At 34.2% G+C, this 25454-nt stretch overlaps 1 protein-coding gene across 1 annotated transcript in view; it reads left to right on the forward strand.

The window, feature by feature from the left end:
- The window catches only part of LOC129240376 (triple functional domain protein-like), a 118913-nt gene that overhangs the window by 46230 nt on the left and 47229 nt on the right, over positions 1–25454 (forward strand). The window contains exons 10-11 of the mRNA XM_054876140.1: positions 23061–23331; positions 23410–23470. Of these exons, the coding sequence (XP_054732115.1) occupies positions 23061–23331; positions 23410–23470 (332 nt within the window). The remainder of the gene's footprint in view (positions 1–23060; positions 23332–23409; positions 23471–25454) is intronic.

Genomic DNA, 25454 nt, shown 5'->3' on the forward strand with positions numbered 1-25454 from the left:
CTGTGCTACTGTAAACAAGTCAAGCTCGAGTGTGTTCTTCGAACGATGGAAATTCAAGTTGAACAAAGAATTTGTTTGAAATTTTGTTATTCCAACAAAATTTCGGCTTCAGACGCCTTAAAAATGTTGCAGACAACCTATGGGGATCTGCTCTATCGCGTGCACGTGTTTTCCAGTGGTACAAATCGTTCAAAGAGGGTCGTACGTCGGTTGAGAACTTGCCTCATGAACGTCGTCCAGCAACATCAGTAAACGACGAAAACATCGGAAAAGTAAAGGAAATTGTGCTTGAAAATCGCACAAATCGCAAAATCGGTTAACGCTGAATATTATTTAGACGTTTTAAAGCGTTTGCGCGAGAACATTCGTCTTAAAAGGAAGGAACTGTGGGACAACAAGTCATGGTTCTTGCATCACGATAATGCACCAGCTCACACATCACGTCTTGTTCTATTATTGTTCGATTATTTGAACAAAAATAATGTTCATATCGTTCCGCAAGCACCGTATTCGCCTGATATGGCTCCATGTGACTTTTTTCCTGTTTCCCAAGCTCAAGTTGCCGCTCCGTGGAAAACATTTTGAGACAATTGAAGTCATAAAAGAGAATTCGAAGAAGGAACTGAAATCCATACCGAAATCGGCCTTCCAGAAATGCTATGATGATTGGAAAAAACGTTAGCATATGTGTATCGCCTCCAATGGTGATTACTTTGAAGGAGATAAAATAAAAATTGAACAATAATTAACCGTTTGTGTTTTATTAAATAAGTCTCGTTCATATTTGAGCAGAAGGTATATTATACTAATTTCACTCCTACAAATTTCTTTTTTTTTTGATGCGATGTAATGAACAATATGAATCACTTGTAACTATCTGATGTAACATGGTATACAGTTAAGTTTCTGGTATTTGCTTATATTTCTATGTTTCCTCGAGTTGTGAAAACAAATTTGAGACGAAGCAAAATATGACACATTTTGGTTTTCGTGGTTGGTTTTGTGTGTTGTGCATTCAAATAACTATTTTTGTTTAGAGGATCAAATAGAAGGCGTTAGCAAAGTCGCTACAAAAAAAGAAATTCAAAGCAATATGTCGAATCTACTAGGAAAATATAATACATTGTAAAAAGAATTATGAGGCAAACTGTACGTATGTACATATGTAGGTATGTGCATAGTTACCTCCCTACAAAACACAGAATTCTATAGAAATGTTGAGTGGATCCTTTTCCAACTTATTTCATACGCCCACTTACTTAGTGCCTAATATTTGTGAGCATCTTTGTTTTTGTTTTCTTTGCACAGAATCCGTTATGCGTACTACCTGTAACTATTAGGCAAAACACACACACTTCTGCTGCTTCTACGAAAGTAAGTGTAACGCTCCGCCAACTCGTTCTTAATAATGTGGCCAGTAAAAATTGTTCATTCATTTGTTTGATTCGATTTGCTTATTTTTATTTTCGCCAGCACAGGGGAATTTCTGTTATTCAATTAAGAAAATATATTTTGTCATTATTTCTTCGAAGTAGTTACTCGGAAATGTATGCAATTTTGTGGAAGCGGTTTTTATCTGCGATTAATTAACGGATGTATATTCTATCTTTCGTTTTAAATTTAGAATTATTTCGATAATGTGCTATGAGCAAAAAGAAATGCATATATATTAGTTATATTTAGTTGGAATGTGTTTTTTTTTGTTAAAAGTAAAAACTTCCCTTCATAGGTTTTGAACACATTTTTATTACATGATATACATACATATCTAAGTATGTATGTACATACTGTCTGTTTTGTCTATTTTTTTATTTTAATGTTTATTATTATTATCTTTATTTTTTTGTTAAAACATAGTCCACTGTATAACACAAACCAAGTAAATCCAACTTTCAAACTTTATATTATATAAAAATTAGAAAAACTGCACAAACTTTTCATCATAATTCCAATATTTTTCATTATTATAAAATTTACAAACAAAATTTGGGTATGAAGTTTTATGGGCTTTTTTTTTGTTCTCCTCATCAAGGATTTATTTTTTCTAATTTACTGCCGTGCGTATTGCACATTGTCTCCAAATGACGTATGGAATTTTATTTGATTTAATTTGGTTATAAATAAAAGAAGCATTTACTGCCGTGCTTATTGCACATTGTCTCCAAATGACGTATAGAATTTTATTTGATTTAATTTGGTTATAAATAAAAGAAGCATGGATGATTTATTATGTTTTTTTTTTATTTTAATGGGGGAGAGTCAAACTACTTCCCGGATGGCCGATCATTGACTTGTCGAAGATTTCCGAATGTTTAAGTCGTCCAAATCGAGCAAATCGATAGCTCATTTTCCAAAGCCAGATAGACACCTTGTATTTTCAAAATCAACAGTTGTTACAGTTAATTTATAAGTGGAAAATGGATGTAAATCAGCGTTTCTTTTTATTTTTTGCATTACATATTAGTATTAATAAATAAAAAGGACATTGTCTCTAATAATAATTACCAATATTTGTGATGCCTTAGACTATTGCCACTTAAACGTCTTCATCGTACTTTAAATCTGATATCCCACTGTAACTAAAATAAACTATCCCATGTTATTTGTTCCTTTCCCCCCCACAAACATGTCGAAAAATTCGCTTTTACAAAGTAGCCGTCGATTTAGACTTCCCAATATTTTCTTTGAGTACCTAACAATTGCATTATCTTTGTGTTTTCAAAGGGGAGAAAAATAATTTGTTTTTAATCGGCTCTAATTTAACAACTCGGCATACTGCCGCTGTTATTAATATACTACGCACCAACTTATTACATAAATAATGAAATAACAATCGTTCATAGTAATTAGAATTCATGATGCCATGAAATAAAATTAAAGTAAGAAAATTAGCAAGTGTGCGTCTCTATTTTGTCGCACAAAACTGTACAACTGTAAAAAATCGGTTAAAATTTATATTATCAATACTTCTTAACATTAGGTTTATTCATGTAAAAATGATCCAGTAAGTTGCCAGTAACTTAATTTCTGAGAATTCGCTTACAAAGAGAAAAATATCAAAAAAAGTACATAAACGTAGATTCAGTAACAACTTGCAAGTTTTACAAACAGCTGATTAAATTGATGGCGGGAATAATCACAAATATAAAAACAAAAAATTAGTTGATTTACCGCGCATTCCATTAAACAAAAAAATCGGTTGATCTACCTCGCATTAAATAAAAAACAAAAAATATAAACTGAAAAATAACGAGCTTAGCATCACATGATTTTATTTTGTCTTTAATAAGTTGTTTCATTTCATCATCGTTGGGAGAACAGTCCATCAGCAATTGTGTTGTTTTGGCAATCATAACATTCTTCATATTTTCCTTGCTTCTTTCTATGCATGTACATATATACAAATTAATTAATACTACATACATATAACACAAAAGATAACTTCAATGCTTGCAATTTGTATTTCGGAAGCTGCAGCAATGGTGGCTGGAAACAGTGGTTCAAAAGTACATATCTCTATATCATTGGCCGATTCCTATTTAATATATAACTTAGAATAAACTTTATAAATTTTATCTAAAACTAGCAAACCCGGCCCCCTTCGCTGGGCACACTAAAATAGAATAGATATGGTTTAGAACAGAAAAGATATGGTTTTCATATTATTTATTTCTTTATTCTTTATTCAAGCGCTTTGGCATAAACAATATTTTTTGTTTTTCTATTTGTTTTTGAGTAAATATAAAATATAAATTGAAAATCAGGAAAAAAGAAGATTGTTTTTAAATTTCAAATCAAAGCATATGAATAAACAATCGTCTTTTTTCCTGATCATCCATGAATTTTTCGTTTCAATTTATATGTTTTATTAAGCATTGGAGCTTTTTTAACCATTATCCATTTATATTTTTCAAAAGAAAAAACGAAAAAAATTGTTTTTTCCACGAACACATAATTTCATTCGGATTTCACATTAAATTCTCAAATTTCGTAAGAAATTATTCACTGTTCCAAAATCCACTCCAAAAAAATTCACAAACAATTTTTACATGTTGCACTTACGTTTTTTCCTTATGGCATCCAAATCAGAAAGAAATATTGACACATTGTAACTCACACTGTCAATTTGACAGTTCAGTTCCGCCTCAAGCGTTAAAAAAGTAAGCGACATTGGCACTGCTCCGAATTACAACCAAAGTTTACGAAACCCATTTTCAATACTTACATAACAATGTGCATAAGTTTGGTTTAATTCGGTGCAAAGACACGGCGGGTCCACGTTTTGGCATATATTTCGAGACCCTAGTCATCAATAGGTATGAAAATTACCCCGTATTAAAGCACTTATCAACAGCTTTCATTTGATACCCATATTGTACATACACAACCAAAGGTTACCCGGGTCCACGTTTTGACCTATATCTCGAGACCCCAGTCACGTAGCGGCATGAAAAATACTCTGTACTAAGGCATTCACCAACAGCTTCAATTTGATATCCATATTGTACAAACACATTCTAGGCTCCACGTTTTGGTCTCTATCTCGAGATCCTAGTCACGGAGCGGCATGAAAAATACTCTGAACTAAAGCATTCACCAACAGCTTCCATTTGATACCCATATTGTACATACACGTCCGAAGGTTACCCGGGTCCACGTTTTGACCTTTATCTCGAGACCCTATCTACCAATAGGTATTCAAACTATACGGAAATCATCTTCAATACCTACTTAACAATGTGTGTAAGTTTGGTTTAATTCGGTTTAAAGACACGGCGGGTCCACGTTTTGGCATATATTTCGAGACCCTAGTCATCAATAGGTATGAAAATTACCCCGTATTAAAGCACTTATCAACAGTTTTCATTTGATATCCATATTGTACAAACACATTCGAGGGTCCACGTTTTGGTCTCTATCTCGAGACCCTAGTCACGGAGCGGATGGAAATACTCTGAACTAAAGCATTCACCAACAGCTTCCATTTGATACCCATATTGTACATACACATCCGAAGGTTACCCGGGTCCACGTTTTGACCTATATCTCGAGACCCTATGTACTAATAGGTATCCAAACTATACGGAAACCATCTTCAATACCTCCTTAACAATGTGTGTAAGTTTGGTTTAATTCGGTGCAAAGACACGGCGGGTCCACGTTTTGGCATATATTTCCAGACCCTAGTCATCAATAGTTATGAAAATTACCCCGTATTAAAGCACTTATCAACAGCTTTCATTTGATACCCATATTGTACATACACAACCAAAGGTTACCCGGGTCCACGTTTTGACCTATATCTCGAGACCCCAGTCACGGAGCGGCATGAAAAATACTCTGTACTAAAGCATTCACCAACAGCTTCCATTTGATACCCATATTGTATATACACATCCGAAGGTTACCCGGGTCCACGTTTTGACCTATATCTCGAGCCCTATCCACCAATAAGTACCCAAACTATACGGAAACCATCTTCAATACCTTCTTAGCAATGTGTGTAAGTTTGGTTTAATTCGGTGCTGACACGGCCGGTTAGCGAACACACACACAAAGTTGACTTTATTTTATATATAAGATTTTTTTCAGTTTGTGTCCGAAAAATCCAAATATCTTACGGAACCCTACTTTTTTCCAAAATAAAATGTAATCCATGTTACTCTTGGATAATGTAGTTTTCGAATGGTGAAAGAATTTTTAAAATCGGTCCAGTAGTTTTTGAGCCTATTCGTTACAAACAAACAAACAAACAAAGTTTTCCTCTTTATAATATTAGTATAGATCAGGGGTGGGCAAATACTTTAAAGCGCGGGCCAAAATGAAATTTTCAAAATGTCTCCCGGGCCGGAGGACTATACCGCATATGCTTTGCACAAGCGGATGTTTTGGATGGAGTTTTTTCCCTGCCAATTTTTTTTTTGACAAAAACACTAAGTATCATTTCAATTTGAATAAAATATGTCACGTAATTTTTAAAGAAATATTTTTATAAATAAATGCCTATTAGATAAACCAGTCAATGAAACATTTTATTTTGTTACTTATTTATGTCTTAATGATACAAATTATTTTATATTGACACATAGTTATTACAATTTAACATTTATATTGCATTTCGTAAATATAATAGTAAATAGAATTCAAAAAAGAAAAGAAAAACATCAAACGGTAAAATAAATATTTAAAGTTAATGCGAAACGTGAAATCTCGAATGTTCATCTGACATTATTTCTTCAAAATTGGGTTCCAAATCACTTGCAGCAATCCTTAATACCGAGTGTAGATTTTCGTCAGTAATTTGTGATCGATATTTATTTTTCGTGGAAACCATTAAAGAAAAAGTTCTTTCACAAATATATGTCGAACCAAATAAAACAAGGTATTTTTGAACATAGTTCAAAAAATGTTTGAAATGTTCATCATTCAAAGCGCCATAGAAAGCACTCAATTCGTTTGAGTGAAAATTTTCTTTTAGTAAAATATTTGATTGTAAGTCAATTAGTTCTAGTTGAATTTCAACAGGGGCTTCTTGCACATCGAAATTGAAAGGTTGGCTAATTAATGATAAAGGTTTTTCAATAGCTTTGAAATCTTGAAATCTTCTTTGGAATTCAGAATGCAGGTCTTGTGTTATTGTACTATATTATATTTAAAAAAATCTGCATTTTTCAATGATTCTCGCCGTGCTTGCAATGAGGGGAAATGATTTAATAATTTATTATTAAAGTTTTCAGCAAATAAACTTAGTTTTGTCATAAATGCTTTGACGTTTGAGTGCATATTGAAAGCGAATTGTTTTTTCCCTTGTAGATTTATATTTAGTTCATTCAAATATTTTACGATATCTACTAAAAATGAGAAATCGTTTAGCCAAGCTCTATTTTGCAATTCAGGAAAATCATGTAGTTTTTCTTTTATCGACAAGAAGGATACTATTTCATCAAGCAAATATTGAAATCTGTCCAAAACTTTACCAATGCTAAGCCATCTCACTTCAGTGTAATAAGGAATTTCATAGAAGTCACTTTCAATTTCTTTCAAAAATTCAACTAACTGTCGATTGTTTACGGCACGTCCTCGAATAAAATTCACAACTTTGGTCACAACAGTAACGACGTGATTCAGTTTTAAAACCTTTCTGCTTAGCACTTCTTGATGAATAATGCAGTGCAAAAATAATATATCGTGTTCTGGTTGTAACTTTTTTACTTTGTCGCGAATTCGTTTAAGTAAGCCTACATTTTTCCCTGTTAAACTAGGACAACCATCCGTAGTGACGCTTACTAATATATTTTATTCCAAGTTAAACTTACTTTAACTAAACACTCTTCAAGAGCGAGAAAAAAGTCTTCACCAGTAGTTGTATCTTTCATTGGATGCACACTAAGAAGTTCCTCGCTAATTTCGCATTTCTTGTTAATGCCGCGAATAAATATTAATAATTGACTTGTATCAGTAATATCGCAGGACTCATCTAAAGCCAGAGAACAATAGGTAAAAGTAATAGCTGGTCAAGTAAGTTTCCTGAAATATTTTCAATCCGTCGTACTATTGTTCTTCTTGAAAGGCTTACATTTTCAAAAATATGTTTCTTTTCAGGACAACATATCTCCGACACTTGTACCATGCATTGTTTAACAAATTCTGCTTCAGAAAACGGCTTACATAACTTAGCAATTTTGTGTGCGACAACATAACTTGCTTTTTTTGTAGATTTCTCTATATTACTTGCTGATGTCAACAAAATCTCATAAAAGAGTTTAAAAAAATTTATGTGCGGAATTTTTCAACGGGCCGGATAAAATTAGCAAGAGGGCCGGATCCGGCCCGCGGGCCGGCTTTTGCCCACCCCTGGTATAGATATATGTATTTACTTACATTTTCTATTTTAATCACCAAATTTAGAACTTTGCATTAATGCGCAAATATCCATTCGTATATATTTTTACTTTGCAATAAGCTGTTTTTCTCACTTGCGAATTCTTACAAGTAAAAATTTATACAGTAAAAACTTGCAACTCCCCTCATTTTCATTTTGCTCTCTAATTTTTCCCCTATTTTGCAAGTTTTGCAGATACATACATAAACACCAAAACTTGATAATTTGTAACAATTGTTACAAATTACTTGTTTCACGAACATACCTATTATAGGAAAATTATGAATATTTACATATGTATAATCCAATTTATTAGATTACTTGCCAGCCTCTTTGTCATGACATACATACATTATATGTATATACCTACATATGCATGTGTATTAGATGCCTTCAGACCATCCTTAAGCGAAATATGTAACCAAAATTTCCGCTCAACATTTTATGCTGTCCATCATATTTAACTTATGGTTTGCCAAATGCTTAAATTCTGTTTAAAAGAACAAATGGTACATACTCGTATAAAACTTTTCAGAATAAGTCTGAGAAAATATGTGTTTACACAAGATAAAATATTCGTTGGCGATAAAAAAAAATTTATATAAATAAATAAATAAATAAAAATATGAAAACTTATGCTCAGTCATTCATTCATTCAACATCTAATGTGAATTGCGATTTCAGTGAAATACATGCTTACATGCATAATTTTGTGCTCATGCCATTTCCCATTTGGAGTGCGTCCAAGAAATAAAACTGTTTGTATATGTAAGGGACATACATGCATATGTATACTAATTTAAATAAGTATGTTTACATGCGCACACCTATATTTTAAGTGGGTGAATTCATGGGAATATTAAAGTCTTCAGCACTCTCTGCCTAATTTTCTCGTCTTATATGAAATATAGTAGACGGTTAAATAACTAGGTAGATACTTAATGTATCACATAAGTATGCGTAAGTTACATATACAATGTATATGTAAGTACTGAACATCACAAGCGCCACCGTTGACCGGGTTTATTTGTACCTCTTATATTTGATTCCCACCGCGGATATAATCTTCTTCTAAAATGTTGCCTTGTTTTTTCATATGCTATTACAATTTAATGCCCCATATTACAACTCTGTCATTACATTTGTTTGATTTATGCCAAAATTTTTGCAACGATGATTATTCCTTATCTGATTACTATTGGTTTTTTTATAGGTGGCAACCTACAATATAAATATTTTTTGATACACAATTAAAAAAAAATGTATCTGGACTTAGCGCCATCTATCAGTAACTTTTCACACAGTCATCCATTCCACGCTACTAGATTATATCCAACAGTCGACGAAACTGAAGAGGTGGTCTTTGAACAGAGGGGGATAAAGCAAGGTGTGCCGCAGGGTAGTACCCTTTCACCCTTCCTTTCAACTTCTATATCTGGAAGCTCCCGCAACCACTAAAGAGAGTTTCTCCTATGCTGACGATTGCTCGACAATGACGTCCGGCAATAAAATTAATGACTTGGGTTCCAAAGTGATCGCTTATCTCGCCCTCCACTAAAGGCACGACGACCATCTTTACAACCTGGACAAATGAGGTCAAACTGCAGTTAAAGGTGAAAGTCGATGACACACCAATACCGACCATTAACTATCCCCAAAATTCTGGGTTTCGCCTTCGACAGTTTGCTTTACTTCCCAGGGTATACAATCGCAATTGCCACTAAGGTCAAAAACCGCAATAAGGCCCTCAAAACATTAGTCGGCATCACAAGGAGATGTTGCTGGCGACATTTAAACCATTGGCTCAGTCAGTACTAAATGACGCTGCGCCTGTCTGGTCGCATTGTACTGCTGCTTGGGAGTTACTGCAAAAATAACTCTTGCAAGAGCTTCAGCTGCCTCGTGAAATCCGCATACCTTTGGCTCAATTAAAGGTCTGGATATTGTAGCAGGTTAAACTCCTACTTATCCAGAATCGACCTAGACATACTCAATATATGACCACCTATTCACATGCGTAATAAAACCCGTCGAATCAGCACGTTTCTTGGGGCTACCATTAGAGAGTTAGATAATGACGATCGATGATTACGTCGCATTGACGGGCCTAGTGAACTGACAAGTGTTTTTGCTAGTGTTTGCGCTCAAAAATACGCTAGGGTTTGCTGCCGACCCAAAAGTAAGCTACAGTGGGATCGTTCAATTAAACGCTTGCAATGGTAGTCGCATTCTATTTTCCTCGCCACTTTTATGTTTTATTCTTATTATTTATACAAATAAAACAAAGAGCAAAAAGAAAATATTTGGGTAATTTTGAATCGAAAAAAGTAAGGGTTAAATTTTTCAATCCAGTACTTTTGGTTGCACTGCACCTTCAAAAATGGCATTTAAAACCTTTTTAATCGAACTGACTTACCTTGGGTATAACGTATAAAATATTTATTTAGTCATGGGTTAAAAATTGTGGAGGTCTCATTTCTTTGTGTATAGTACTTGCATCACGTTTAAATCTCCTCTCTGTCTTTTTGTGCAGTACATGTTTTGTATAAATTGAACCGCCGCCTTTTCTCTGTATGCGCTTTCCGCACTACTACCACCCTCATTATGTGCTGTGTACTTTCGAATTCTTTGGCGTTATGATGCTTGCAAGGACAAATTGTTGGGCGTTTTCCAGCTCATGCACTCGCGCAAACATTCTTTCAAGCATACCTGTGAATATAAATTGTCCTTTATGTGTGACTTTAAAGCTTGGTCATTTCCCCTCAGGTACACATATTCGCACGCTAGGCACTCAGGCATAAATACATACACTTATGTACATGCATTAACTATGTAACACGATTATATAGCTTGTGTCGTACACATTATTACAGCCATTAACGTATCAATGCTAATATACTTGGTAAGTGGCATACTATTACTACGCCATTAACAATGCCACCAAACACCAGAACAAAACGTCAAGCTTCCGCTTGTTGTGCTGTGCAAAGACTAGTTGCTCGGGCACTCCTTATATGGCACATACATAAATAAGTGTACATATTGTTCCACTGATGGCACAATCAACTGGACAAACAGGAGAGCGTGTAAACATCATTGGTTCTTCGTACTGACACTTATTATACTGATACTCAGTCACATTCGTAATACCTTCGCTGTCAAGCAATTTGTCGGACATGCCAAAGCCAGATGATTTAAACGGGCGGCAAGTATGATCGGGGTGTACACTGCTTTCACAGAAGTGGACAGGTCTGTGGGCGTACACTTCCTTTTGCTCACCATTGATTGTTGATATTCAATTACCTCTAGTTGAGTTTATTGGATGTATTATGTGTTGTCCACCATGCATTTTATCGGGAATAGTTTATAGTTCAAGTAGTCGCTTGTGAAGCATGTTCCTTAATGCAAAATTATATATGTATGTATGTACTTATAGTGCATAGTTCTGCAGCCAAATTGTATGTAGTTATGTACATAAAAGTGTGTATGTGTATTTAGTTGTTTGATACGATTATAAAGGATTTCTATTCTAAAAAACTTTATTGAAAATTAAAATTCAATTTTCTTGCATGCGTCACTGCAGTAACTGTGTGGCAGATGAGGTGGAATCTTTTCAGCTTCTTCTGTACTGCTTTCGCCGGACGAGATGTCTAAATATCTGAGCACTTATTTTTTTGTCACACCTGTGGGTATGCAGGTTTAGATATCACACATCTCATGAATTTCATCAGTAGTTTGAAGCGGCTCAAGCAAATGTAATTAGTTGTCATCAACTTCCTCTCACCCAAAACCCTCCATTCTTTATCTCCTCTCGGTTCTGTTGTCGTGTACAAATTTTTTTACGGTCTTCGCCTTTAAGCTTTTATATATAGGGTTTTTCAGTAAGAGCGCTTCAACTTTGAACTTTTTTGAATAAAACACAAACGGTTTGACTTTTTTAACTAATTTTTTTTTTATTATCGAGTTTGAACATATACATTTAAGTATGAAATTCGATTTCTTTTGCATGACCACCGCGAGCACGTTTTACGAAGTCCAATCGTTGAACCCAATTTTCGACCACTCTTTTGCATAAATCGGCCGAATTTCCAGAAATTTCGCGTTCAATATTGGCTCTGAGCTCACAAATCGTCGCCGGCTTGTTACTGTAGACCAATGACTTCACATAACCCCAAAACGGGACGGCTTGTTAAATGGACCGTAAAATGGCCGTAATGCTCTTAAAGTAGCAGCAACAGAACGATTATTTTCATAAAAAATTTGCACGATTTGTAATCGTTGCTCAAGTGTGTAGCGTTCCATGATGAAATGTATACTAATGAAGTTTACAAATGACAAGCGAAAAATAAAAAATATTGCGTCGTTCGCCCCCACCCCCCCCCCCTATCGGAAAAAAGGTGAAGCGCACCTATTGAATAACCCTATATTTGCTTCCGAATACATATGTATATGGCGAATGCCCGTTGTTATTTACGGAATGTAATCAAGTTGTCATGCTTATTTGTTTGAAGATTGGTCCAGCGATTGTTGAAGCGCGTATACTAGAGGCCTTGTAAATATCTTTAATATAACGTTTAATTTTAATAAAAATTATATAAAAACAAAGTATAGCAAATTTTATTGCCTTTATTTTGATATATTATTTACTTTGATCGGTTAACGAATTCTCCAGATTATAGACATTTTTATACCCCACCTTTTTCACTTTAATCCAAAACGCTTGTCAGGCGATATCTTGATTTACAACTGTCAAGAATAGGAGACGCAAAAGTCCATTGTATGGCACTGTATGACAGCTCCTATAACGGAGTCGGACCTATCTACTTAACTGTGATATCTAATTTATAAATGTGGCGGTATTGAACAAAGACTTGCTCTCCTTCAACGAGTTGAATGTGTCATTAAAACGAATATTCCAACAAGACTGTCCCAATGATAGTCTTTCTCATAGAAAAGTATTCCAAAGGTCTTCCAATTCTCAGTTAATGGGAGTGGGAAAATAAGCGTGAGAAGTATCCAGCAGCAGTTTAAAAAAATTGCGTTATTCTACAAAATATTAAACTCTTTGATTTTTTAGGCTTATAAGATTTCTTCAGCCAACTATCAATAAAATATTTCTTCTAAAATGTTTATTTAGTTTTTAGGTTTATAAGATTTATTCAGCCAACTATCAGTAAAATATTTCTCCTATCATTTAAAACACATATTTTTATAAAGAGCTAATTTTTATTTACTATTTTTTTATGTTTAATTTTGAAGACTTGAAATATGTAAAAGTTAACTGCGTTTTGTTTTATGGAAAAAATTAAAAAAAAATTTCAATATTTTAGTTGAAAGGGAAGGAATTTTTATTTTGGGTATGACCACATTATTTTGTATCCAACTGTATACTTATTTTCTATGAGCGCTAGTTGGCCTATTGCGAAAAAGCTCTCATATTCATATGTTGATTGATTGCATGTAAAGAAGGAGTGACTTTCCAATGTTTAATGTTTGCATGTTGTGTGGTTTACTTGTACGCTCAAAGGGACCACAAAGCTTATCACAAACACCATCTCATTCATATACAAGATATTCGAAGTACTACTTTCATTATGAAAATTAAAAGTGAGCCAACATTTTTCCACTTACACTTTTTTCAAAATATTTAAATGTTGGAATTAGTAAAATTATTTGCACTAAGATTGTGGTATAAGTTTTGAAAATAATGATGAATCGCAAAAAATCAAGAGTTTGACAAATAATTTTGTATACAAAACTATTAACTAACCAGCAGTAAAAATAAAAATCTAAAACATAATATAAGGTGGCTCGATGTTTTAGAGAAACAAAAATATTATATATTAGACCCTAACATTGTTTTAGCACAGATATAAATAAAAGACGCATGAATATTATAAATGGATGGAACTGGAAAATGACTAAGTGGTTTAATCTGTAGCGTAGCCTTTAAGGGTTTATTACTATTTTAATAGGGTTCACATAGTTTATTGAATCTTAATAAAGTATGATAATTCTGCAAACATATATCGGGTGTTTTTAGCTGCATGACAGCCGAAAAAGGAAAACTATGTGAACATTTCTGTTCAGTAAGGTTTGGCAAGCTATCATGAATCGTTTAACACAAAATTACTTAAAAAAAATAAATCTGTTCGCGAAGATCATGGAGCACCGGCGGCATCATCGAACCTTATTTTTTTCGAAATGAAAAAGGGGCTTTTGTTACGGTGAATGACAAGCGCTATCGAACCATGCTAACTGAACTTGTATTTCAAAAAATTAATCAGCTAAACATCGACGACGTTTGGTTCCAACAAGACGGCACAACTTGCCATACAACGCGCCAGTACAATCGATTTATTTCAATATTCGAGCCATCATTGACGTCTTATGACCAGATTTAATGGAAAAAGTAGTCAAAAATTGGGCTTAACGAATGGACCATTCAACTCGTAGCCGTGACGGTCATATGCCGGATATTAAATTAAAACAAAAAATAATAAATGCCATGAAATTAAAAAATATATAATATATAATATATTCATTCCAAAAATATTTCTGTTTCGTGTTATCATTTTAAGTTCTCAAACTCTTAGAAAAACACACGATACATCGTTGCGCGTAAAGTAAAATATAAATAAAACAAATTCGTTGCACCCCTCTTCAACCTCTCCATTCGGCGAACTTTGTGACTTTCTCGTGTGAGTAATCAACTTTTTGATATACCGATTTTAAATTTCAGCGTCATCTAATCGGTTTTCAGCTTAAACGGGGATGCATACATATATATACCTGAATGTATATATGTTTGTATATCCAATTGATAAACCGAAAGGCGATTGATTAAACATACCCTGCATGGAAAAATACCACTGGTGAACTACTTATAGAATACTACCAGTTCACTTTTCAACTCAGCCAATTCGCTTTCTATCGTTTTCCATGTTAGCAGGTATTGGTATTTTTAACACCCTGATGCCCTGCGAAATGTTAATTATGCGGTCATGCATCAGCTCATGCACCGACTCACACTAGGCTCAAAAAAGTCTGATCCAATTTGTTTTTAAAATAAAATAATAGTTACACGCTAGTTAAGATAAAATATTCATATTAAAATTGTATACAGAATTTTTAAATTTAGTAAATTTCCTTTCAAGTACAGTTATTGTTTAAACATTCAAAAATTGGTTCAAAATTTCACAAGAAGTAAATTCAAAAAATGTTAAAACAAATAAAATAAAAGACGAATAAAGAAATAAAATTTACGGAAGTAGCTTTAGAACATAAATAAAAGTAATACTATTAAAATATTTCCATATTTCCATCCATATTTTACGTTGCTGGTTGCTTTTTCGTAATGGCCCTCTTTTAGAAAAACGGTTTTTATTAAATTGAAGGGTTTTTCTTAATTTAATTTCTAATTCATCAGCGCTGTTAAAGCTTATCATCGATTCCGAAGCAAAATACATTAATTGAAAAATATATCTACAATTATTTTAGGGTTATGTAAAAGTTCATTACTTAATAAAACACAAAAGTTTTTGTGTGTTTTTTTTCTGGATCCAGTCGATGTTGTACTCCATTATTATATTGCTCGTTTTTAACGTTTACGTTTTACGTTTTTAAGAGTTTTGCTAATCTAATGCTGAAACAGACGCCTTATTGCTAATGCACACCATCTTAGTGCGGTTTTCCGGTACCATCTTTTCATTTTGTCTTAATTGCGTCTTGTTTCAAGCGGCTGCCGCAACCGGATGGATTGGTGCGTGACTACCATTCAGAAGTGCGTAGAAAAGAAATGATAATAGAGGTCGCGCCTTGGTACGCAATGGCAAAAATCCAAGTGTATTTCTGCCGTGAAAAAGCTCCTCAAGTCGCTCCATTTTTGGAACAACATCACGACATAATGCACATTTTAGGAGGAGCTTAACACCTAACAGAAGTGTACGCGCCGCTTATTTATTTATTTTTTTAGATTTCGATAAATATCTTTTAATCGCCGTAGATGCGCCTGTCTAAAAAATCAAATAATTTGCAGCCCAAATTGATACTTTATTATTGCCATTATTCTAGTCAATTGCAAAGAAGTTTGATTTATTCTATTGAACACCAGTGTCTGAAATAGTTTGACTTTTCCTTGTAGGGTATGCACTAGTATATAGAAAAAGCTAAGGTAGAGCTTTCACATTCTGACCGTGTGGTGAAATTCCAAACTCATGAATTTAGTGACTAGTTTTTTGTCAGTGCAAATTGTACTAGTTGAAAAAGAACCAAACAAGTATTAATTAAAGAAAAATAAAAAGTTTCTAAACTAAACAAATTCAATAGGTTTCAAAACCGCCGCATTTTTGTTTGTTGGTTATATAGGGTTTTCCGAACAGAGGTGTTATTTTGATATTCAAAGAAAAATGCTATTTTTTAATAAAAATGATCGGATGTTTATTTCATTATAAAGAGGCAAATGACCACCACGACCACGCTTACAGGACAATATCCTTTTCATGAAATCTTCCATAACCGATGTCTTCGATACCCTCACGAATTCCATCTTTGAGGTCTTGTATCGCCCCTGGGCTGTTGGCGTAGACCTTCTCTTTCACGTGACCCCAAAGAAAAAAATCACAAGATCACCACTTCGAGAGATAACACGGTCCGGAAACTTTTCCCGTAAAAGATCAATGGTTTCGTTGCTTGTGTGGTCTTGTTGAAAATAAACGTTTTTCAGATCAATACCATCCTATTCCGGTCATAAAAAATCAATAATCATCTCTCGATAGCGCAATCCACTCACCAATGACACCTTTTGTTTTTAAACATATTTTATTAATGGTATAACTTCATACGTTTCCTATTGATTAGGGTAGCTTTTTGAAGTTTCAATTAATCTTTTGTTGTGAATCAAAAGTGCAGAATGTTCGGATAAAACCAAAGGCAGCTTACACCAATTTCTGAAACCAAAAATTCAATCTTAGTAATTTTATAACTACGTCATCCCATTTAATATTAAAAAGAAAACTAAGTAATGTAAAATCTATATTGCACCTGGCGTCTTAACTTGAAAATAAATAAAACATTCCAACGACATAGTACAAAAGTAGATTATTTAATCCAGCAGAAACTTAGCTCAAAATTAAATATCTACTATGAGTAAACAAAAACAAGAATTACCTCGAAATTTTCAATAGTTTCGAAATGTCAAAGACAATTTTTGTATAAGTAGTTATTTGCTATTTATTTTATTTTTTGTTTTAATTTGAAAAAATACTAACTCAAAAAAACTTTTGTGATTTCTTTGGTTTGCTTGTTGTTTGTTTGACTAGTGGGCAATAATGTAATGGGTGAAATGTGATTGCTAGCGACCGGCACATAGGCAGGCATCGCCATGTAAAAGTTATTGTTTGCTAATATTAAAAATAGATACAAGTCGGACTAGTTGCGTTTTTATGGATATGAACTAGTGCTTCATTAGTTTAGAAATGTATTTATACACTAGTATACGAGTACATATGTATCTATAATATGTGTAAGTATCTAAGCCTGAATGGTCGAAAGCTCAGTCAAAAATATTGGCCCCTATTATGAGCAACATTCGATCTTCGACTGTAGTCGAAAGTGCTGATCGAACGAATTTTCATTTGGTATTATGGTGCTCATTCGTTGAAGAATAGGACTATTGTGAATTTCGATCGCTCGACGCATTTACAATAGATAATTTTTTCTCAGCTGATACAGCAAATCAAAATAAAAGAACAACCGATTGTGTTGAAACTCTTTGCTAACATTATTTTTAAAAGTTAAAAAAAAGTATTTTTTGTGAAAATGAGTACAACGGAGTTGTGGTTCGACGATTCATCGGACGATGAAAGATTAGTGGAACTAGCTAGAAGTAGAACTAGTAGGAACTAGTAGGACGCATCCAACCCCCTAGAAATGGCTTCCACTGAGTAAGTTTAGAATTTTCAAAATGTGTTGACGTAGTTAATATTACAGAAATTTCCCTACAGATTTTTATAGAACTTTAGATTATCTAAAGAGGCGTTTATGAACCTACTGTCCAGTACAGAAAACCAGTTGCAGCAGTGCACCCGAACCAAATTGATTCTAAATATTTTAAAGCTAGACACAGTTCTGCGATTTTATGCTCAGGGATCGTACCAATTGAGTATTGGTAATGAAGGTATGCTAGGACTTGCTCAACCCACTGGGTACGATGATGCTGAAGATATTGAAGTGGAGTCAAATAACGGAGAAGTAGAAAACATAAGAAATGAAATTTTGAGAATATTATAGAAAAATCTAAAAAGTATTAAATAGAAACCTTTACGCCACAGTTTCTGTTTTATTTTTGTTATAAATTTTCTTTATTCAATTATTCGTCATTCGAAAAAAATATGTATTTCAGTTCCTCTACGTATTTCAGCCCATACCTGCCAAGGGAAAATAAAAATGTATTTCTATAAACATCACAAAAAATAACCATTATTAAGCTTAATCCATTTTGCTGCCGTTCTCACTGGTGGTCCCAAGCAATTCAGCTCCGTCGTAAGTGCCTCCCATTTTTTTGCTGCTTGAACTTTGGTCCAAATCCCTTTTGCGAATTGTGGATTCGCCTTTCAAATTGCTGTTTGGTACTCAAGACTTTCGACCTGCATAAAATTAACAACATTAGTATATATTTATTATTTGGTTACTATAAAACCATAAATAGTCGCAAACAACTTACATTTTAACAAGTTTTCCCACAATACGCCACCCAATTGAAAGCAAAATTGCATTCGACTCTAAATTCGGTATTCAACGAAAATTTCGACAGCATTGCACCGGTCATAATACCAAATTGGCATTCGATTTTCGATCTTCGACAACCAACGAATATCGAAGATCGAATGCAACTCATAATAGGGGCCATTATATTATACTTTGTTTCGAAATGGAGTATAGCAGATTAAAAACTAGTCTTGGAAAAAGTGTAGCATTTTGCAAATTGTTTACAAATCACTATCTTATAAAATTTAAAGAAACTCAGTATAGGAGAGAGTTTATTTGGGATCCCTTAGTTCAAAAATCCCATGTTTTTTTGATTTCGTTCTATAAAAATCGTTTTAAGATTTTGAAATTTCCGTAGATTCGTTTATTTCGTGCATACGATATGTGAGTTTTAAGTAGTATGGGAGATGAAATACCTCCTTTTCCAATACCTAATGCTTTTCGCCCTAAATACGGCATTCGTAATTTAAATAACTGTATGGAATTTCAGTACCTTAACATACTTGGTTCCAGAGAAAAGCTGTATAAAAATTTCAGTTTATATGCGTGGTGCTACGCCCCCTTTTTAAATACTTACTATGATACTTTTCACCATAACTAAGGTGCATACAATTTATGTATTTTATGCCAAGTTTTATGTTGGTTTTCACATTTTCGTCTATATCTCAGGTGTCACGCCTCCTCAAAAAAGGCTTTAAATATCAACTAACAGCTCCAATTTATTGAAAATGTGATTTTAGTCGAAGCAAACTAATAGCAAATCAGCCTGTTTTTCTACTCTAGCCCTAACTTTAAAATTCGATTAAATAAGTATAATATTTTTAAATCATATGATGAGATGCTGTCGATCTCTAACTTCGTTATTCAGCACCAACAAAATTTTTTTTCGTATGTATGTTTCTGCAGAGATTCAAAAGATGTATTGTTATTTTATTTATTGCCAAGAAAAATGCTGTAAAACAAGAAAAAACAAGAACATTTTTTTTTAAATCCGAGTCCATCGAGCTAATTTTTTTCTTACTCAATTTTAAAAAGATTTCTCATAATTGATGGATTTTAATAGAAGGTTTTTTATGGTAGGAATAGGAAAAACTGTCCATTCATATTTTTTTTATCTCCGTGGCCCAGTCTTCATATTTACAACAATTTTTTCTTTGCCGTTATGAATAATTAAACGATTCAATAAACATAATTGCCTATTCATCCTTTCCCATTGCAGCCTGCTTACAACTACATGCATATCCATACACAATATCAATAACGTCACACACACATTAAAATAAGCTCGCTACCATTAACTTATTGATATGGATATGTTCTGAGATTTTACTCTCATGAATAATTAATCCAAACAGTGTAAACCCATCGAAGACTTGGCATTGTTATCTGAATAAATGTGGTAGTCAATAGCGACCTTGTTAGCCGCAGCTGACGTAGTTATATTGGCGTGCATGCAAGTGTGTGGTAATACGTCCCGGCAGTGAATCACCAAACTAGTCAGAAAAAATACTAGCTTACAACTAGAATTTCCTGCTGAAGTCCAAAAGGACTAGATTTGTAGCGATACAAAACGATTTATTCATGAATATTTTATTTGACTACAATCTTTGAATTCACTGTAATGAAAAGTCCTTTTACTTAATCTTTGGAAAGATAATCTCCTGAAATATTTATTTTTTCAATTTTTCCATTATATCCATACTTAGAAAATGTAAGACTAATATTAATAAATTTAGTGCTGCTAAATGTGATTTTTATTGTGAGTATTCATGAATTTTTTTTATCGATAGCTTATTAATTTTAAATTAATGGTTTTGGTCCATAATTTGACTAGTATTTTTCTGATCGAAATCTGACAATTGAGAGCTTGTACTCGTAGAACATCGCTACGTAAAAAATACCAGTTGTTTGTATGGAAAAAAACAGTTGGCTGACTAGTTGCGTCTGCGCCTGGTACTACTTGAGAAGCAGTTTACAACTATTATATTTGACTACAGGGATATGTTGGGGGCACACTACAATAAGGTTCATTATCAATGCTTAAAAAAATATATTAGCAGGAGTATGCCAATATCAGTGCATTGTAGTGGAAATAGCAAGATGAAAAACTTGATGAAGTGAAAATTAAACGCTACCTCATCACTTATTCATATGACTTCATATATATACATATGTATGTATGCATGTGCCTACGTGTGTGTTGGAATTAGTATACAATGTGAAGCGCAAAGATCCAAATTTAGTGAGAAACTATCCTCCATAGATTAGCACGTTAATAGCCCTCATATGAATGAAATTTGTATTGATTATTGTTGTAATTAGTTGTAAACTCTTAAATTTACTACAATATTTGTACAATTGAAATAATTCCTTTAAAATCCTTAGTTGTAAACTTCAACTTAAATGCTTTTTTGATCAGTACGGTGGCCGCCGAGTTGTGCGTGACTACCAGTCGGTAGGGCCTGGAAACCCACTGATGTTCGAGGGCGGCATGAAACTGTAGGTCCTGCCAGCGGGGCAATGAAGAAAACGGTAAGCAAAACTTTTTTTTTCGACCGAACTTGGCGCGCTTTTTTCGGTCTTGGCTCGTGCGGCAGCTTCCATTGAGATGATTGAGCTTTGGTTTCCACGTCATAACATTAAACCCACGATTCGTCACCAGTTATGACCCTCTGGTGAAAATTTGGGTCGTCGCGGATAGAGTCAAACATCTCATTAGCAATGTTCATACGATGCTGCTTTTGGTCGAAATTGAGCAGTTTTGGTACGAATTTTGCGGCGACCCGTCTCATGCCCAAATTATTAAAAAAAATCGAATGGCACGAGCCAATCGATGTGTCTAGGTCTTCAGCAACTTCTTTAACAGGGATTCGACGATTGGCCAATACCAATATCTTCACTTAATCAATTTTTTCGTCTCTTGTTGAAGTGCTCGGGCGTCCGGCACGCTTTTCGTCGTTCACACCTTCTCGGACTTCTGAGAACATTTTGTACCACCGATAAACGTTGCTTTGGTTGAAAGTAGCTTCTCCGTATGACACAGTCAACAATCGGAATGCATTCGCGCACTTAATTTCGTTTTTCACACAAAATTTCATACAGATTCTTTGATCCATCTTTTTGAATAGGAAAAAATCGAAGACGAGCCGAAACACGTGCAAGCAAAGCAGCTGTCAACAATTAACTGAACATTCAAAATGGCCGAACTCGTCGGCATGAGTGAGAGACATGCGTACCAACATATCGCCATAAAAAAATCGAAATTCGAATATGCGTAACCTGCGAAAATTCAAAATTCGCGATACTTTTTGAACACACCTCGTATAGAAGCGCTCAAACAGATGCAGGGCGCTCAAACAGATGCCGCACGCTGAGATCAAAAACTACCTATACCGCAACCAGCCCAATTGACCTCACGGTACGAGTGATTTTTGCATTGTAAACGTGCATCCGCTTACAAAAATGATTATTAATTCATCATTCGAGTCTGATGACTCGCGTCATAAAATTATTAAATTCAAAAAAATATATCTTCACAAAATTTTTTGATGCTTTTAAAAAATTATTAATTATTATAAAAAACGTTTACCAAGCAAGGCGTGGGGCATAAAATTGTACATCTATCGTTAGGGTTCATAGTATCTTTACCGCGAGGATGCTAAGAACGCTCACGGGCATCTTCACAGGCCACTGCAGACTGCGAAGTCATCTGCACATGATCGGAATTTGGTCAACGGACTCTTACCTTTCTGCGACCAATCCCAGGAGAGTCCAATACACCTTCTCCTGGAATGCAGCGCTATAGCGAGGAGAAGGTTGAGACATGGATGAGGTACTGTGATGAGTAGAGGGCACAAAAGACCATTAGGTCGAAGTGCAAACCTCATTCATATATCTATCTACCGCGCCAAATACGATATTATACGGCTCCGATAGTACCGCATTTGCTTGAGGGCAACTTTAAGCGGCACACACGTACCATACTTACTTATATATTAATGGATAAACGAATACTATTAATTTTCAACCAATTGTTAGGATTTCCTGGCATTTCGAACCCGTCCCTTGAATCTACATCACAAATCCATCTCGTTTTTTTCTTCATCTCATTTCAACTAGTCAAGTTAACTACTACACATGTACATTCCTTTACCTTGTCAATACATATGTCTATTTATTTAATATGCTTCATTATAAATTTATATGCCTTTCAATGCTCTACTGTTTGCCTCTTGCCTACAAAAACAAGCTATGCTAACTGGCCGTGTATGTACAAATGTATATCGACACATTGTGCCAGCATTTATTGATTTTTATTTTCAAGCTGTTGCCATCGCCTTTCTTGTTATTGTCGCTTTTGTCATATTCAATTAAGTTATCCTTTTATCTTGCTTTTTGTATTTTTTTGCAGATTGGCAGCCACGAGGGCACCTGGGTGGTCGCCGATTATATTGCAACACTCGGTTCCAATGAGTTGAGTGTAACTAAAGGACAACAAGTTGAGGTTGTGGAAGCACCCTCAGCTGCCGAACCAGATTTCTGTTTAGTACGCCTAAATACTCAAAGTGACGATGCTGCTATACAGGAAGGACTGGTACCCGTTTCAATACTTAAACCATCGCCAAGCGTACAGAAGAGCAGTTCTGCGCGGAAGGAAGCAAACGATGTCATGCAGGAACAAAGTGAGTAGTTGACTTTTATAAACTTAAGAAAGTTTTATGAACTATTTATTTTTTTAAATGTTTCCTTCAATTTTTTAGGTAACAATCGCGGCAAGCCAGATCCGTTAACTTCATCAACAAAAAGGCGCGGCTTTAGTGGGTAAGTTTTGATTTGAGATCCAATTGAAAAGTTGTAAAAGTTGATTTGTATTTTGGGAAAGAAGGACAAGTTTGAGCACGAAATGAAAAGAATGAAGTGTAAAGGTTTCAGTTAAAATTAAATGAAAGTTTTGGGTGGCATAAAATCTACTTAAATACAATAATGAAATAAAAAAAATATGTTCATAGATTTTGTGTGTGAAAAAACAAAAATGACCGCTGGAAGTACTTGTAAACTATTATGATATATCAGATCTTTGCAATTGCTTTTAATAAAAACGCATGAGTATACATTTTTCATACTCACATAAAGATGAAGAAAATAAAGTTAAATACCCTATGAGAGAAGGGGAAAACTAGAGCAGCAACTAAAGTAGGTCGCCTACACTGGATGAACAACGAACATGGAACTTACTGAGGTACTCAGAAATGTGCATACGGTTTATGGTGAATACGCTTACGCGCCCGAACATTGGTCATAAGGCCACCAATCTCAGAATCTTGCATAACGTTTTCTATAAGAGCTCTAAAGCTCCATAAGAGACCAAATTCATTCAGAGCTCATAGGGTTGCGTTTTCTGTTTCATTTCCGGGCAAAAGTGTAATGTATTCTACGCTACAGTAAAAATGCGAAAACTTTAATTGTTACAAAAACATGAAAGCAAATCTTTCATTTTTATTATATTCATTACCAGCAAACCGCAAGTTGTTTTCACACAGGTTTATCATAAAATAAGCGCTATAAATAAAAATTTTTTGTATAATTAATGATAATTATAATAAAAAAAATATTTTTTTTGGAATACTTTGCATGATGTTTCGATGTTGCAAACGAATGAACAGAATGCACAATTGAACTCTAACAAGTGGTTATATGGTTATACCCACATACATATATGGTAATTAAAATAGGTACCACCCACGTTCATACGGAAAATGCATGTTTTTTAAATTAATAATAACAGATATTTAATTGTATGTGGTTTTTATATCATAGTTTAATATAAAAATTTGAATAATAATTCAAGGTTCTTTTAAAACTAGTGGTAATGGGAGCAAAAAGGAAATATTCATGTGGCAATTAAAATAGGTGCGAAATAGAAGTAGATAAGATACAAAAAGAACTTAGTGATTTTATTAAAAATGCTATTTAAACTATCGTAGTGTAATCAATAATTTGATTTTTTTGCATAAATCCTTCTTATTTTTGAATATTTACTTCCCAATTCGCTTCTTTAAATCTCTGCAAAAATTTTCAATGGGGTTTAGGTCGGGTGACTGGCTGGGCCAACCCACACCTTTGACATTATTTTGCAAAAACCACTAACAACCCTTAAACCACGTAATAACATTGAGGGATTGGGTGCGGTGCACTAGTCAGGGCTAGTTTAAATAGTCGGGGAAAAACCCGAGTTATTCCGGCAACGTAGAATCAGCTGTCATGTAGGAGTGCTTTGGGTCATTATCTTTCACATGAAGCCATCGAAGTGGCATATTCTCCTCAGCAAATGGTAGCACCACATCTTGAAGTATGTCTTTGTAAAATAAATTTCTCCATCTTATTGATTATGAGGTGAATAGGTGCTACTCCATGCCAAGAGAACCATCCCACGACAGTTGATTCTGTAACCGGAACGGCCCGGATTTATATCCGGCCAAGGACTGTCACTTCAGCAGCAGAAACATCCCCAAATAATTATGTTGCCACCACCCTGCTTGACTGGTTTTTTTTGTTTTTTTTTTTTTTTTTTTTGAGCCGCAGTGAGAACTCTTGTCCTTAATGACGTCTGACATTTCACCCAGCAACATTTCCAATAATTTTTTTTTTTATAGCTCCAAAGTATGTTATACGAGGGGTGCCTTTTATATGTCGGGATTAGAGAACAAAAACAAATTTTAATCATCGAAAATCACTTTATTGTTTTTCAAAATATTCTCCATGAAGATCTATACACTTTTGCATGCGTTTAAACAAATTGTCGAAG

Source organism: Anastrepha obliqua, chromosome 3 (genome assembly GCF_027943255.1).
Source record: "Anastrepha obliqua isolate idAnaObli1 chromosome 3, idAnaObli1_1.0, whole genome shotgun sequence".
NCBI classification, from domain to species: Eukaryota; Metazoa; Arthropoda; class Insecta; order Diptera; family Tephritidae; genus Anastrepha; species Anastrepha obliqua.